The following is a 15956-nucleotide window of genomic DNA, read 5'->3' as shown; positions in this document are numbered from 1 at the left end:
TTAGGTTTTCATGTCTTTGTGCAAAAACAAAAGTTGGCGTTCCAAAAGGGCCCATAAGTCAAAGTTTTTAGCTTTGATTTGTTTGTCACTTTATACATATTCTTCACATCTTAGTTTTTACATATATATTGCCTTAAGCTTAAGCAAAAGCACTATTTGTAGCAGTTGACCATGGTTTGTTTGTCTGTCTGTCTCTATGTGCAATTTCATTCATTTGTGAGATTAGGATTACAAAATTAACAAAATGTCAAGATGTTAGGAACTTTGAAAGTGGCAAGAAAACTTGTCAAACTCCCAATAAATCAAGACTAATTTTGTTTGCACCGAGTCAACCTAGTGCTTTTAATAGATGTCTTTTATCTCGCTTAAAAGATAAGAGTGCCAAGTTACTCGTACCAAACACTCGATCCTCTATTTCTACTTTCTAATCTAACAAAACAATGATTCAAAGTGATTTTTTTTTTTTTTTTTACTGAAAAGTAGTGGCGGATCCACTATAGTCACAATCCTAAACATACCCTTATGTTTGATATGCTTCTTCTCTGTTTCTACTTTCTAGGCCAACAGGACATTGATTTAGCTCAAGAGATCGTGCCTGTATGTACTACTGCCCACATATGAAATCTTATGGGTAGTGAATGAATTTTCTTGGTGGAAATGTGTTTAGGATAACTTTCATAATTGTAAAAATAAAAATAATCTCGAAAATAACATATATTAATTTTAGAGTTATGAAGTTTCGAGTATGAAACCCAAATGAAGGAGACTCTTTGGATTCTATAATTGCAGAATAACAAGATTGTTTAAGCTGACTAATCATATATTGTTGAAAGCTGAAAACAGGCACATTTGAAAAGAAGAGAGAATACCAGGAAAACTGCCTTTTTATTTGTAGATCTTTTGAAGTGAATTAAGGAAAAAAGAATTGAGAGACATGAAGGGTTTGATCTCCAAAAGTAAGCAAAAAGGGATATAGTCAAAAGGGCAATCAAAAGCTCGAAGAACACTTGGAAAAGAAAGAAAGAAAGGTGGATTAAACTGCCCAAACATAAGCTACAAGTGGGTCACTACCATTACCTATTTAATTAGTTCTAAAAGGGAAAAAGTATATTTTTATTCTCTTTGATGAACCTACACAACCCTAAAATGGCTTTGGGAATGACATAAACTAATCATAATCAAATGGGTCAACCTCTTTTTCTTGTTTTTAGCATTTCCAAATTCTATTTTATGCTTTGCCATTATTGTTGTCTGCTGTAAACTATGTATTAAATTAGAGAAAAAAAAAAAGGTGAAATTTTTATGTATGAAAATGAAAACTAAGCAATCATGTGTATTAGTAATTTAAGATAAATAACAATCATATTTCTTTTTCTTTTAGAATGACACAGTCACAGAATCTATGACCCTTGACTCATCCACCGAAGATTTGAAGAAACATGCATACATAAATCATAAACTTGTTGGATTAATTAGCTCCATTTGACCTATAATTGGGAAGATATATGATAATGTTTGCATGTGGACCAAATCATTAGAAAATGGAAATTCATATGTTTAAGAATAACTTCAAAAAGGGTCATGAGATTGATATTTAAAAAAATCATAAAAAACCCAAAAAAAAAGAAGAAATTGAAGAGATAAAGAATGAATTTTTAGGAGGAAATGAAGAGAAGAAAGGGCAGTCAAGGGGTGGCATCTAAAAAGGTGTGAGCTACTTGGAATGTAAGAGTATAGAGTTATGAGATGCTTAAAATGGATGGAAGAATGAGTTGTATATTAAAAAAAAAGAAACGCTACTTTTTGGGTTGGACGGTGTAGGGGTCTCTTTCTCCAGTCTCTTGATATGGAAGATAAGATTAGCAATCCTTGTTTGGGTCAGATAAGAATTTTGCACAATCTCCCAAACATCACTCTATCTCTCTCTCTCTCTCTCTCTCTCTCTTCGTTTATCAGTGTTAAAGGTGTCCCGGGATTTATGGGAAAGAAACATTAACTTGTCTTTCTAACCACTTAGACTTTGATCTTTGAATTTGGACTTTTCTTTCCTTCCCTTCCCTTCCCTTCCTCCAACTCTTTTCATCTTTACCCTCTTGTTAATTAATCAACCCAGTTGATTCTGATAAAAAAAAAAAAAAAAACAGTTGATTTGTAAAGAGTGTAATATCATTAAAAAATTCTTGCCTGAAATCAATCTATCATGAATTTAAGATACAAATATGTGAATAATATGTGAGTTGAGCTATATGTCTTGTATCTTGATCTGTAATATACCGATTCTAAGAAAAAAAAAGTTCTAATATCATTAATAGACTTGCATGTGGTTTAAGTAGTTTAAGAGCTTGCTGGGCTAAGAGCTAGAGTGTAGACATGTTTAAGAAATGAAGCAGAGCTAGACAAAGTGCACACATGCTCAAGAGTTTGGTGCAACTTAATTCTTGAGCCCAGAAAGAAAGAGAAGCTAATTGAGGAACTGGGTTCTATTTTTAATGTTAGCCTCAGCTACTGGATAATATTAATAGTTGTCTATCTCATGATTATATTTTATGTTTTCTCTGAAATGATTTTCTTATTGCTTTCTGCCAACCTTTATTACAATACCCTGCTCGACATTGGCCTACAACTGTGAATATGGAATTGGATAGGCCGAGATTCGTGCCTCAGCTTGAACACAAGTCGAGAGGAAGAAGAGCTTAATATCTGGACTAATTAAAATTTGTAATTATTATTTTTCATTGGATTGGATATTTGGAGGAAGCTTGAACAAAAATTGTGAAATCCGAAATATGGTTGGAGTGAAGTTTTACAAAGCCCTTTCATCCCATTTCAAGCCTTCCCCTTAAATAATAAAAGATTATAAAGTTTTTTAAAAAGTATTTTTTTTAAAGCAAATTGTATATTTTAACTTTTATGTCATGACCGATTTCACAGGTCAGACCGACACTAAGACTTAAGTCGGCATAAAACTCTCGAGACTCATAATAAGCCTTATTATTCTCAAACCCATAATCATGACTAAAATTAAGGCTCAATATATAAATAAAATAAAATAAAATATTATAAATTTATTTGGACTAAACCAACCTGATAACTATCAGAAAACTAAAATTAGAGAGGTTCAGCTCAACTCTAATATCCATCATGTGCAAACTATTTAATATCATATTTTTTTGTATTAATTAATACAATATATTCATAAATTAATGTTACAACGGAATTCTAGTAATTGAACAAATAAATAAATAAATAAATAGACACAATAAAAATTATTAAATTAAAAAACACAACTTATTAAAGAAAATACAAGTTAGACTCGAAAAAAATATGTAACACCCCAAAATTTTAAATTTTATTATTTTATGAGTATTATTGACATTTTAATTTTATTTAAATTTTAAGAAATTATTTGAGATTTTTCGGATTTTAAAAATCGGGTTCGATTTTTCGAAAATATAAACTTTGATAATTTTTAAAAATTTATTTAAAGACTACGTGGCAAAACTAAAAATATATTTGGAGTCTACAAATTTTTCTGAGTTTTCTAGAATTTTTTTTCGGAATTTTTGGACCTCGTTTTCGGTCCCAAGGCAGAGTAAAAATTCAAAATTTTGGATTCTAAATCGAACCGGCCGAATCGAACCGAATCGGATCAGACCGATCGAATCGGACTGATCTTCTTCTTTTTTCTTCCTCCTCCCTGCGCGCGTCCCGACCTCCCTCCCCTTCTCTCCCGTTTTCTCTTTCCTCCCTCCTCCCCTTGCCGCGCCGCTGCCACCCCAGCTCGCCGTCGCCCATCCCCAGCCATCCCAACCCACCGACCGCCTCCTGGAAAGCCGGAAAACGGCGCCCGAAGCGATGCGACGCATAAACGCTTCGTCTTCCCAGTCAAAATCCGGTCGATCCGGCCACCAATCGGACTGGGTCTTGTGTTTAAATCCATCTACTCATCGAGAGCTTTCCATAGACACTAAGAACACCGAAATCCATTGAGCAGTTTGTCTAATTTTTGCTTGGGAAGTTTTAGCCCATTTTGACTTTTGGGCTAGATTTCTCGCAAACCGTGAACCCTACGAGAAAACCGAGAGTACCAGAGCGCTCCACTCGTCGAGAGCTTCGCGGCGACATAAATTTTGAATTTTTCTGACGCCGTTTTTCGGTGGGTCCCACGGAACTTTGCAGTATTATTCTGAGCATTAAATGAGCTTAGAAAATTTCATAAAATTTATGTACTAACCTCCGTGTTGTGGGCTTCGTGTAGGTATCCTCAATTCACGGAAATTAGACAATTGTCCGGGTCTGTGAATTTCCGGCCAGACAGACCCGCTACCGGAAAAGTCTCCGAACTGGACCGAGGTTTTTGGCTACCCTACCATTGTCAGACATCCCGAGCGCATTCCAGAAGTCGAAATCAGCAAAGGTAAACCCGAACCTTACTTTTTCATAATTTTATAGTGCTTAAATAGGATTAAAAATCCATAAAATATTTTTGATAGCTCAGAAAATTATGATTCTTTTTGCAATAGCCTAATAATATTGCTAAGGACCGCGGGGCAAAGTTTTAGAATTTTTAGAGCTTGTTTGGATAGTTTTTGCAAAAATGATCAATTATAAGGACTAAATTGAAATTTTACATATTGTGATGGATGACTGATTTGATGGGCCCAGGAGGGGCTGTGTGATGTGATTGAATTGTGGATATATGAGTTACGAATATAGAAGTGTGTTTTGAGCCCTTTTGCAGGTTGGGTAGGTCCTAGGTATAGGGGAGACTCTGCTGGATTTTCGGCACGACTTAGGACGAATTTGGTCTTTTATTGATTTGTATTGAGTCAATTGTATTAAATAATTGTAATATAATTGTCAGGTGAGCCGGGACAGCCTCCTTCCTCCGCCCAACCGCCACAGTGATCGTTGTCAAGTCTGTGAGTAAAATATTAATTTTAATTGTAATTTCGATATTATTATATGTTTAAGCATGCCCATGTATCACTTATATGTATGTATCTATGTAGTTAAACTCTAGGCATGTTTTATGTTGCATTCATAACTGTTAAAGTGCCATTGATGTTGTTGTGATAATTTGGAGCAGTGTATGTGCGTTGGGGTGTGTGTGATGTGATGTGTACTATGGATAGGACGGGTAGTCACGGCTTGAGATCTTCGTTGGGACCCGATCCTTCGAGGGTAGTCACGGCTTGAGTTCTTCGCTGGGACCCCGATTTGGTTTATTAAGTGAAAGTCCGGCTTGAGTTCTTCGCTGGCACCAGGTTGGATTTAAGAGAGCTGTATAGGGGATCAGCTCCTATATATTATGATTGATATTACTGGATGTGTGAGTGCTCCAAATTACCTTTTTGCTGTTATGATGTGAATTTATTGCTGATGTTACATTTCACTCTACAGGGTGCATTAGTTTTAGATAGTTATAGAGATTATGGTTAAAATTGATATTTTACTCTCTGAGTCGAACGCTCACTCCTGTTCAATATTTTTTTCAGGCTACAGGAGGATTTTATTGTGGTTAACCTGCTTTTCTCCTTCGCAGGTTATTTATCAATATTTGTATAATTTTATTTACTCCTAGAATTTCTGCATGTGTTAGAAGTATTTATTTGATTTTGGTATGTAATATTATCATCATGTTGGACCTGTAAATGTATCATGATCTGCATGTTTGACGGACTGGATGAGGGAGCTGAGCTCCCATATATTTTTATGATGATACGAGTATGTGGAGGGTGAGCTGAGCTTCCCAATTGAGTATTTACTGTGTTTACAGGTCGGGTGAGTCAAAAACTCCCCGTTAGAAGGTCCATTTTGTGGCAGGACTCTGTCCGGTTGAATTCTTGAAATTGGGCCTAAATGGGCCTTAGAGTTGGGTTAATGAATAGTTAGGCTTACTACGGGCCTCGGGGGCTTTAGGCTGGCCCAGGTCCTAGTACCGGTCCGGCCCATAGGTTGGGTCGTGACAAAATAAATCCACTCTTCCTACAATCATCATCGTGAACATCTTTTCAAACTTTTTTTTATATTAAATTATTATTAAATTTAAAAGGTTGAAAACTTTAAAATAATATAAAATAAAATACTGTAAAACAATTATAATAAACATCTTTCTTAAATAAAAGTTTAAGTAAAATTTAATTAACCACCTTAATATAATATAATCATAAATTTTCTTTGAAATATTTACAATATAAATAAAATAATAAAATCAACAATTAAAGCAAAGTATAAAATCTAATAGTAAAATAATCTTTATTCAGTATAATTAATTTTATCAAATAATTAAATCAAGATTTAAATTTTAATTTAAAAATAATATTTTTATCTTTTATTTTTTTTCTACAAAAATTGAGGTTGTTACACTTTAAGTTATATTTAATAATTATATCGAATAAAAAAAAATCAATACTTTTATTTAGCATAATTTTAAGATTTTAAATTAATTAATTATTTTTTTTAAATCATGAAAAGCTTAACTTTATAAAGCTTTATTTTATGATATCTTCTCCCAAACAAAATCTGATAGGCTTGTTTCAATTTAGGATGATCAAAACTGAATTAAAGGGCTCTCATAGGTTTAGATTTTTATTTTGATAAAATTCAATAATTAAAATTAAAAAAAGGAAAAATCTTAAATTTTGACCCAAAATCAAAATTCAATGAACCTAACTAATTTTAATTCAGTTGAAAGTAAATTTTGATCAATTTAATTTAATTAATTTTAATTTTGAATTGAATTAATTCAATTTAATTTTTGAATCCAACCATATACACAGGTATACGGTCAACCGTTAAAAATGGACTTATTTGAATAAATTGTAAAAGTTGCTTGCTAATTAAATTAATCCATAAAATTAAAATAGGATTATGTTGGACAAATAAGATAAATTTAAGGGTCAATATGAACTTTTGTCTAAAATATTCGAATTGTTTTAATCAAACAGTAAAAATCTTACGGCCAACAAAAACAGGGATTGCTCTTTCTATTAAACCAATGGGACATTGCCACGCCACCTACAGAAGACCAAACGTGATAGGCCATTATTCTTCGCCACTGTTGCCACGTCATCGAGACTGACAGTCATTGGACCACGTAGACACGTGTCTAACAGACAAAGGTCATGGTGGGGCAATTCTACATTCTAATGATGGGCGTGGGAGATTACGCATTGACTAGACGTGAATTACGGTTATGTACGGAGAGGATTTGTTAAGGAGTTGAGTACTTGTACTGTACAGTAAAAGCAAATCTCATGTTGGGGATAAATTATAGCTGCAGTTGATATTGCTGATTGTTTTATTTTAGTTATTATGTTTTAACTTATTTTTTTTTTATTTTTTTCTTTGATAATTATTTAGATTTGAATATAATAAAATTTGATAAATTTTTTATGTGGTGTATTTTAATGTGCTTTAAATTATTAAAAAATGTATTTTTATCAAGGCTGATTAGAATTTATTTTTCTTCTAGTTTTTTGTTTAAAAATATAAATTAATAAATGTAATGAATAATAATAGATAAATTTTATTTTTTATTTTTTAATCTGATGTAGCAACAAGCAAACACATATAAGAATTTTATTGGAGTGACCGTTTATTCCGGTCAAAGATTCAATTGGAACGGTTCGATTAGGAATGGACGGTCCAGAAGTGAGAGAGAGCTTTGGATAAGGATTTTGTCTTCGTTTCAGGACACAAACTACGAGGTTTGTTGTCACTCCGCATGCCAGTAACATTCATCACGGCTTGCTGACTTGGCTCCGTAAAGCCTTATTTAATCGGAAATTTACAATTATATAATCCCAGTAAGTTTTCCTTGCTGGCTAATAAATGATATATTAATTAAAATAATAATATGATAAAATACAATTAAAATAGTGTGAAGAAAAAGGATCAAATAATTTTCAACTACTATTTTTAGATGAACTGGTTTGTTTCAGGGGGAATAACATAATGGCCAGAAAAAAGCAATAAGAAGGGATTCATTGGATTGGAAAAAACGCATCCACATCATGTAAGACATTGTTCAAGGACTTCTTTACCATTACAAAATTTCAATATTGAGAATAATTCATAGAGATATGAAACCAATCCCAAAATAAAAGATATTGGCATGGCTAGAATATATAGGAGGAATGAATCAAAGGTGAAAAAAAGCAGATGTAAATGCTTGCATTAACATAGTAGATGTGAAAATTCCCAATGGTTGATGGAGTTAACCAATTTTGCCTTCATTTGGATGTAATGTACTATTAGATACAGGAATTTCAGATCCTATCATGACATGGAATGTTCAAAATATAGCCAGTAAAAGCTATGCTTTATGCAGAATCAGGAGTGCTATCACTTGAAACATATGAAATAAAAATATTAACCATATTTGCAAATTCTGGAAATTTAATCTTTATGATTGCCATCTGATAGAACATGTAGATTTATCAACATTTTCAAGGAACATACTGATCCAAAATATGCAAGTTTTAACCTCTTTCATATGTACCAATGGCAGAGAACCCTTCCGATGACTTTGCAGTGGAACTTTGCTTGTGACAGATGCTGCCCTAATTGCTTCATCTTCTCCTGTCACAAGAATACTTCAACTTCGGCAATGCTTCTAGGCTCCTTCATTTGTAGCCCTAACATTTCTGTGCATTATTAGTTTAGAAATAATTATATCAAAATATTTTGGCGATTAATTATACAATTAAAAAAGACTCAAAAATATATAAACACAGAATGAAATGAATAAATGGTTATGAAATTATGATTAGTTTTCCTTCAGCGAAAACCACATTATTACTCTTCGTAGAACATCTCTGCTAAGAATAAAGGGACAAATAATTAGATATCTATACCATCTAGGTATTGAATGCCTGATTATATTCTCTCCGTCGCTCAAATAATATCATTTAAATTAGCTTGAATCTCCATTTGGCATCTGCCTGTGCTTGTGGTGACAGCATTAACAAGAAAAAATGAGCACTAGGATCTTCAGCTTCAGGTATCATGCAGCGCATGAGAAATCTCTTTGCATCAAGTAGCATCATCAGGCACGCTGGAGGACAAGCTCATATGCCTTTGCTTTAACACTTTTGGCTGCTGTATCTATCCTGCCATGTCAATATCACTCTCATAAAGATCGATTCCATATGACAAATCTTGAACTTCAATTTCAAGCTATATTAGTACCTCCAATTCTTTTAACCTGTGAAATCTCAGAAAATAACCTCCGAAATCTCAGAAAAATTTAGGCAACAAGGGATCATGGACTTTTGTTACAAAATTAACACATTCATCCGATAAGAAGGTTGTGAGCATGCATTCATGAATGTATGCTGTAGCACACACCTAAAATATAAGTTTGTTGTTACTCTAGAAACTTTATTTCAGACAACAATATGCTATTTGGCCATGAAGTTCCTTAAAGTTCTACTGATGGATCATGGACAAGCAACAAACATGCCACAGTTTTAAAATCTCCCCATTTATTATAAAACTGATCCTAAAAACAAAGAAACATTTTACCTTCTGAGATCAACCAAAAATAAGAGGATTACATCAACTGAGGCCATTTCGTTGGATCAAATCTTTTCTTCATATTCGATGGACCAGCGCCCCCAGGAGAATCATGCCACACCATTTCCATCTGGCGTGAAGAAGAAAATACAATCTTTATAATTCTAGCAATTACTAGAAACATTATAAAACAGTTTCAAGATGGACAAATGGTTTCAGGCAACAGTGAAGAATTCCATTCTTTTTCACAGACATGGTTAGCTCTGTGTTCTAGATGCAACCATGACCCCACCTGTACAACTACCAAGTTACAAGCAAGTAGAACTTCAACAGACGCAGTAAAGTTGACTGTGTACCTTACACGAATACAAGGTTTTAAAGATGCCGGCAGCAATAAGTCATAACTGAAGTCTACCGTGCTAGCACTATCATATAAACATTTGTTTGTGTCCTGCACATGGGTGCTAGCGACGGTGTTTATTATTTTGGTGCTAATGCTAGGCATGACAAGGAATGGGAGTGATTCGGCACATAAAGTATTACACATACCTCTCCAACAACCACTGTGTCACCCTCCTTGACACCCATCTTTGTGAGAGACTTATACACACCACAAGCTTCCAAAACATGCTGAAACCGTCTCTCAGAATCTGCATATCTGTTTGAAAGAATGCATTAAATACTTCATCAATAGAAGGCCAAAAGAACATAAAAGACAAAAAAAGATCAATCCAAACCACTAAACTTTTTATAATTGGAAATGTGCTAGACTGAATACAGCTATTCTGGAAATTAAGGTATCATCAAGTAGTAGCATCAGATGCAATAGCAGTAAAATATCCAAATAAAATGTGAGCATTCAATGCAATCCCCTCCCTCCCCCCTTCCTCTCTTCCAACCAACACACACTTTATCTATCCTGCCCCCCTTTCTGGAAGAATTATTAAGAGCAATTTAAGAGACTTGAATCAAGTAAAAAGGAGATGACATGATGGTTTTTATTGAATTTTTAAGGTTGAGATTTTGCTAGACAACTCAAAAGGGAAACAGATAGCATTGAAATGATCCCATTAGCAACCACTGTATTGATGTAACAGGCTTAACAAATTTCATTATTTCATGTCGTTCTACATGCTTTAGATGGCCTATCATAGAAACTTTTAAAACTTCTTATTATCCACAGCACTAGCCAACCAGCCTAACAATGCATGTTTTGCAGTTTAGCATTTCCATTAGTCAGGAGAGAGAGAGAGAGAGAGAAAGAGAGAGAGAAAAAAATTTAGTTTGCAACTTTAGTACTGTTATGATTTCAAATTTGATAAATACAATCCTACTCCCATTTATGGATTGGACCCTAACTTTGGCTAGCACTACTTGCTAAGTCACTTGAATTCACATAGTCTAACTGGAAATGTAAAATATACAAAGTATTAACACATTTTCAGTATTACACTTCTAATAACTTGGTATTTAAAGAAAAAGATGATACAAATTAGAGTCACATGCAACACATTGATGGGAATCCGATGACTGTAAGAATCAAACAACAAGAAAGAAAAGAATAAAAATAGCAATAATTGGACCAAACTATTATCAATAGCAACCTACCGCCAATTTGTCATCTGAACAAAACGTTGTAACCCTGACCCAACAACATGCCAAATATTGGACCCACTGTCATAAAAGATCTCAAAGTCATCAATAGGGGACCTTCGCTGCTTCTGTACCTTATCAGCTACATGATTCAAATTTACTGGATTTGTCAAACCTGAAGCAGATGAAACTTTAACACAATGTAAATTTAGAGAGAATAAAATATATACAAGAAAATTGTGAACATCCAGATAAAGTACAATAAAGTACAAAACTAAGTAAAGTTTTGACCTTCAAACTCTTGATTGGCTCCTTTACTTCTTCGTAGAAGCTCGTAAGCAGCACATATCACTTCATGAGTGCCTTCTCTCTTCACAGCACTCATGCAAAAAGGCTCCATCCCACGAGCTTCTTGTCTTTCCTTGAATGATGGCCAATTTTCATATGCTTCTGGAAGGTCCATTTTGTTATAGGCAACTATAAAAGGCTTCTCAGCAAGTTCTGGACTGAACAATTCCAGCTCAAGACGAACAGCATCCAACTCATATTCTGGCTGCTGGGAGGAGCCATCAACAACATGTACCTGGAAATTCAAAAGAACAAATATCCATTAGTCCAAATGGCAACGTACAAGTTCAAGGATGAGGACTGTTCAGATGAACTTATTGAGAAAAAATAATATGAGAAAAAAGGAGGACCAAAGAAAAGAAAAACTGTGGCAAAAGTTTGAAATCACTGTCTAGTTAGTTATCACTCATGAGCTCCATTTAAATTCACAAACGTTTGGTAACATTAACACAAATTCTTATATTCTCACAAAAATATGTATCATGCATACACTTGTAAATCCCATTGGCTAAAAGCATTTGGCAAATCATTTCAATTGCATTCAAGTCCCTTGAGGTTGTTACAGCTGTGGCCATTGCTTTGGACTTTAGCAAGAATTTACATGTTAACAGAACTTTGAAATCGCAAACTACAGCATGTAAAACTGACAGCGAGAAAAGACAAGAGATTAAAATTCTATTGGCTAAAGGATAAGATAAGGTGGTGAAACATGATAAGCAGAAGCTCAGAGGACAACAATTAGCCATTTCAACCACACAGAAAAAATAATTTATCTTCAAATCTAATAATTAATTGCAGTTCATGATAGAATGCCTGTACCAGAGCAGAACACCTCTCTGTGTGCCGTAGAAACTCGTGGCCCAAACCAAAACCGCCATGTGCTCCTTCAAGTAGACCTGGCAGGTCTGCTACTACCATTGTAGAATCATAATCAAATGAAACTACACCAAGGTTAGGAAGTAAAGTAGTAAAGGGGTAATTTGCTATTGTTGGCTGTGCAGCACTTATCACGCTCAAAAGTGTGCTTTTCCCAGCATTTGGGGCACCCACAATTCCAACATCTGCGACAAGCTTTAGCTCGAGCTCCAACCACCTGATCATGAACGCCATTACTCCTACTAACATGCACAAAACAGAAGTAACTCACCTGAACCTAGCACTACTTCCCTTGAGTTCCACCAAATATTAAATTTAATGAGTTCATAATTCTTTCTGAATACTCTGATGGTAAAATATAAAATTCCTAGTCATGCAATCTCAGATAAATCACATTGGAAAATGAAACAAATAATAACCGACCAGTTCAAGCGGTTAATACACAAACATAACTCTCATAGAATAAGATCACAATCTTAAAAATAGCCAAAAAGGAAATGCATGGTAAACAGATTGGTCATTACTAAATACTCACATTTCCGGACCCTCTTCGCCATTCTCAGCAATCCTGGGAACCTTATTGCTCCCACACTTAAACGCCGCATTCCCTCTGCCACCTCTCCCACCGGGCAACAACAGAGCCCGTTGTCCTGGATACAACAGCTCCAACAGCACCTCCTCTCTCCCTGCCTCTCTAATAACCGTGCCTGGTGCCACCTTGACCACCACATCCTCTCCTTTCGCCCCATTCATCATCATTCCCTGACCATGGGACCCCCTTCCCGCCCTGTAATGCACTCTGTTCCTAAATGGCAACAACGAATTCATCGAACTGTCGACTTCTACATACACATTTCCCCCTCTCCCTCCGTCCCCGCCAGATGGGCCACCCAAGGGCACAAATTTCTCGCGCCGAAATGCCACGACACCGTTTCCACCATCTCCAGCTTTGACGTAGATTTTGGCGCGATCGAAGCATCGCATTACCGCCGGCACTCCCTTCTCTTTCACATCTCCATCCTCGAAATCGGATAGATATACGGTTTCGCCATTGGTAATTTCCTCCTTCTCCTCTGTTTCGTAAAAGCGATTGCCATTGTAATGATTTACGGATTTGCCACTAACAATTTCTTCTTCTTCGTCTTCTTCGTTATCATACTCATAATCATCGTTATAGTCATCTTCTTCAACATCAGAATTAACCTCATACACTTCAAATTTCCCATAATCAACCCGTAAATTACCATCCATGCCATCTTCTTCTACTTCAACTTCTTCTTCTTCTTCGCTACTCAAACGGTATACCTCGGCGTCCTCATCAATTTCCACTACACTTGAATCGGAGAGCTTAAATTCCGTTGCTGCAAAACTAAGTGAAGGGGCCGTGAAATCTTCTCTCAAAGGAAGGCTAGTGTAAGTGGTAGCTTCGCCTCCGGGTAAGGTGAGTGGTTGTGGTGCAGATTTGTACGTACTCTTTTGAGGCTTCAAATTAGAGTTGCGGTTCCGCCTGAGGCTTCGAGAAAGCCTTTGCGGAGAAGATATTTTAGGGATACGGTTTCCAGTTCTCGGGCGAGCTAGAGCTCGCGGGGAGAAGCAGGTTATGGACATGGAAGCCATTCGCATTTCTCTGCTCAGAAGTCAGTAGATAGTGGCTACGAGGCGAGGCTGAGATTGAGAAGATAGATGGATGGTATATGGGAAATACGATACCGTTTCAAAGATCTTTATATGTTCAATCATCTTCTGCCACGTTGTGCAGTAAACGGGTGTCAAACTTCGAAACGATCCGGCCCAAATATCTAATGAAATTTAGCGAGAATGAAGCCCAGCCTAGCGGTTGATCCACAAACAGAAATACGGAAATGTATAAATACGGTAAAATACTGGGGCGAAAATTGAAATACGATAAGTACTTGGCGGCAGCCGTGGAAGGCCACCGCATGAAAAAGAAAACCGTACCTATGTGATATTGACTCGGGGCCTTTAATTACAGCTAGGCTAACGTCCTCACTCACTGATTCTGCAGTGCCCACCTTATAATCCTGTTGTTTCTTTTTGCCCTTCAGGTATCAGTAACTTTGATCAATTCTTAAGATTTTAATCTTTACATGATCTTCTGGCTAGATAGATTTCGCTTCTTTCCATTACCATAACCCAAACTTGAAATGAATCTTTCGTGTGTTCTAGTTTTCATGATCCGGGTGTTAATAACTAACATAGAGTTATATTGGCATATTGTTATATTGGCATATATTTGAATATTAGCTCCTCCTGTGTCTCAACTGCTACCTTCTCTCTTTCTTTACCTTTTCCCCCCTTTCTGGTGTGGATTTGAAGATACCATGGATTACCCTTTGCTTGAAATGGCTTATAAATAGCGAGTTTAGTAGGGTATGCTAAAATCTTTATGGACCCGCCGATGGAATCTTGGTGGATCTCATTTGGACAAAAGAGGGACAGCGAATCTTGTGGGACGATGAAGCTTAGGAACCACTTGTGTTATATTTGGTTTCCATATGATCTTTCTTTTTCAAATATAGTTGACATCTATGTAAAAGCAATACTATTCCAGTAATTTGTGCAGTGTCGAGCAATACTTTCTTTCCTGGTAGATTTTGAGGGTTTTGAACATCTGGTCCCCATGCTTGCGCATTGACAGTGATGGGAGAAGCTTGTCATTATCCCCAACTTTATGGTCTTTTTTACACTGAAATGGACTAATTATAATTAACTCTACAATGTTGGTCGTAGGAGTACCAGACAGGCATGCCAATATATGTAGTATCCATTACCATGTTCATATGCTACAATCTTTCAAGTTAGATGGCGTTCACCTTTCTCACTGGGAATTAGTACTTTTCTGGTTTTAAACAAACTGGAAAGTGCTGCTTTCAGCACCAGTGTGATGTTCTGGTGCATTAATTTGAATTGGGGAACGTCCTTTGTGTACAATTAGGAATTTATTGTCAACTAAGCCTCAGTCCTCAGCCCCAGACAAGTTGGGGTCGGTCTGTCTATATGGATATTTATCACCAAAAATTGGATGCCAACTTCATTCCTGTAAAACATAGGAATGTCAGATGTGGATATGGTTTCCTCATTTTTCAAGTTGTTTTTTCCTATCTTCTTTGGTTACAAAAGTTATATTATTATTGTTATTAACAATATTATTACTTCCTTCTATTCACAGAATGCTTATCATCTGTAGCTCTTGCTATTTCCACAGGGAGCTGGAGTAAAAAATAGATGATGTTATTGCATACCATGGCCCAAACAACAGAAACAATTATCTTGTGAAACAGAAGAAATTAGCGGGAAAGTAAGATTTTGCAAAGGAATGTCAATCTAGGGTATTCAAGGTGTCTCTGAAACACATGTATGATAAACTATTTGTTCCTATCCTGATTACTTATTTGAGTTGAGAAGCTTTTTTTACTGCTATATGTGATATTATCCTGTATTATATAAATTTGCTCTGCAGACCCTGAATTTTCTTGGTTGATCTGCATTTTTTTTTTCATATATCATATATGGATACCAAACATGAAGGTGCTTCAGTGGATAGGAATAAACTTCTGCAATTTTTAGGGATAGATATTTTTGAACCTACTGACTGA

The 15956-nt window shown here is 35.5% G+C and overlaps 1 protein-coding gene and 1 long non-coding RNA gene across 5 annotated transcripts; one reads left to right on the top strand and one right to left on the bottom strand.

Annotated features, from left to right (window-relative positions):
* Positions 1-8743: 8743 nt before the first annotated feature.
* Positions 8744-14040, bottom strand: LOC110631426 (GTP-binding protein OBGC, chloroplastic). Of its 4 annotated transcripts, none has more exons than XM_021779254.2 (7): positions 12875-14040; positions 12283-12556; positions 11407-11698; positions 11131-11305; positions 10072-10180; positions 9532-9652; positions 8744-9211 (listed from the first exon to the last, which is right to left on the bottom strand). In XM_021779254.2, exons 1-6 carry the CDS (start codon positions 13960-13962, stop codon positions 9560-9562), a joined length of 2031 nt encoding a protein of 676 aa, XP_021634946.2. In that variant the 5' UTR covers positions 13963-14040; the 3' UTR covers positions 8744-9211; positions 9532-9559. The 4 variants fall into 4 exon arrangements, with proteins under 4 accessions (XP_021634946.2, XP_021634945.2, XP_021634944.2 ...); XM_021779253.2 differs by having other exon boundaries at positions 8744-9111; positions 12875-14039; XM_021779252.2 differs by having other exon boundaries at positions 8744-9116; positions 12875-14038.
* Positions 14041-14239: 199 nt separating this feature from the next.
* On the top strand, positions 14240-15828 carry LOC110631429 (uncharacterized). Its single transcript, XR_002490512.2, has 2 exons — positions 14240-14405; positions 15566-15828. It is a non-coding gene; the product is annotated as an uncharacterized LOC110631429 (long non-coding RNA).
* Positions 15829-15956: the final 128 nt, after the last annotated feature.

The sequence above is a fragment of the Hevea brasiliensis genome, chromosome 15, assembly GCF_030052815.1.
Source record: "Hevea brasiliensis isolate MT/VB/25A 57/8 chromosome 15, ASM3005281v1, whole genome shotgun sequence".
Classification (NCBI taxonomy): Eukaryota; Viridiplantae; Streptophyta; class Magnoliopsida; order Malpighiales; family Euphorbiaceae; genus Hevea; species Hevea brasiliensis.
This window is presented reverse-complemented; position numbering and strand designations above follow the sequence as displayed.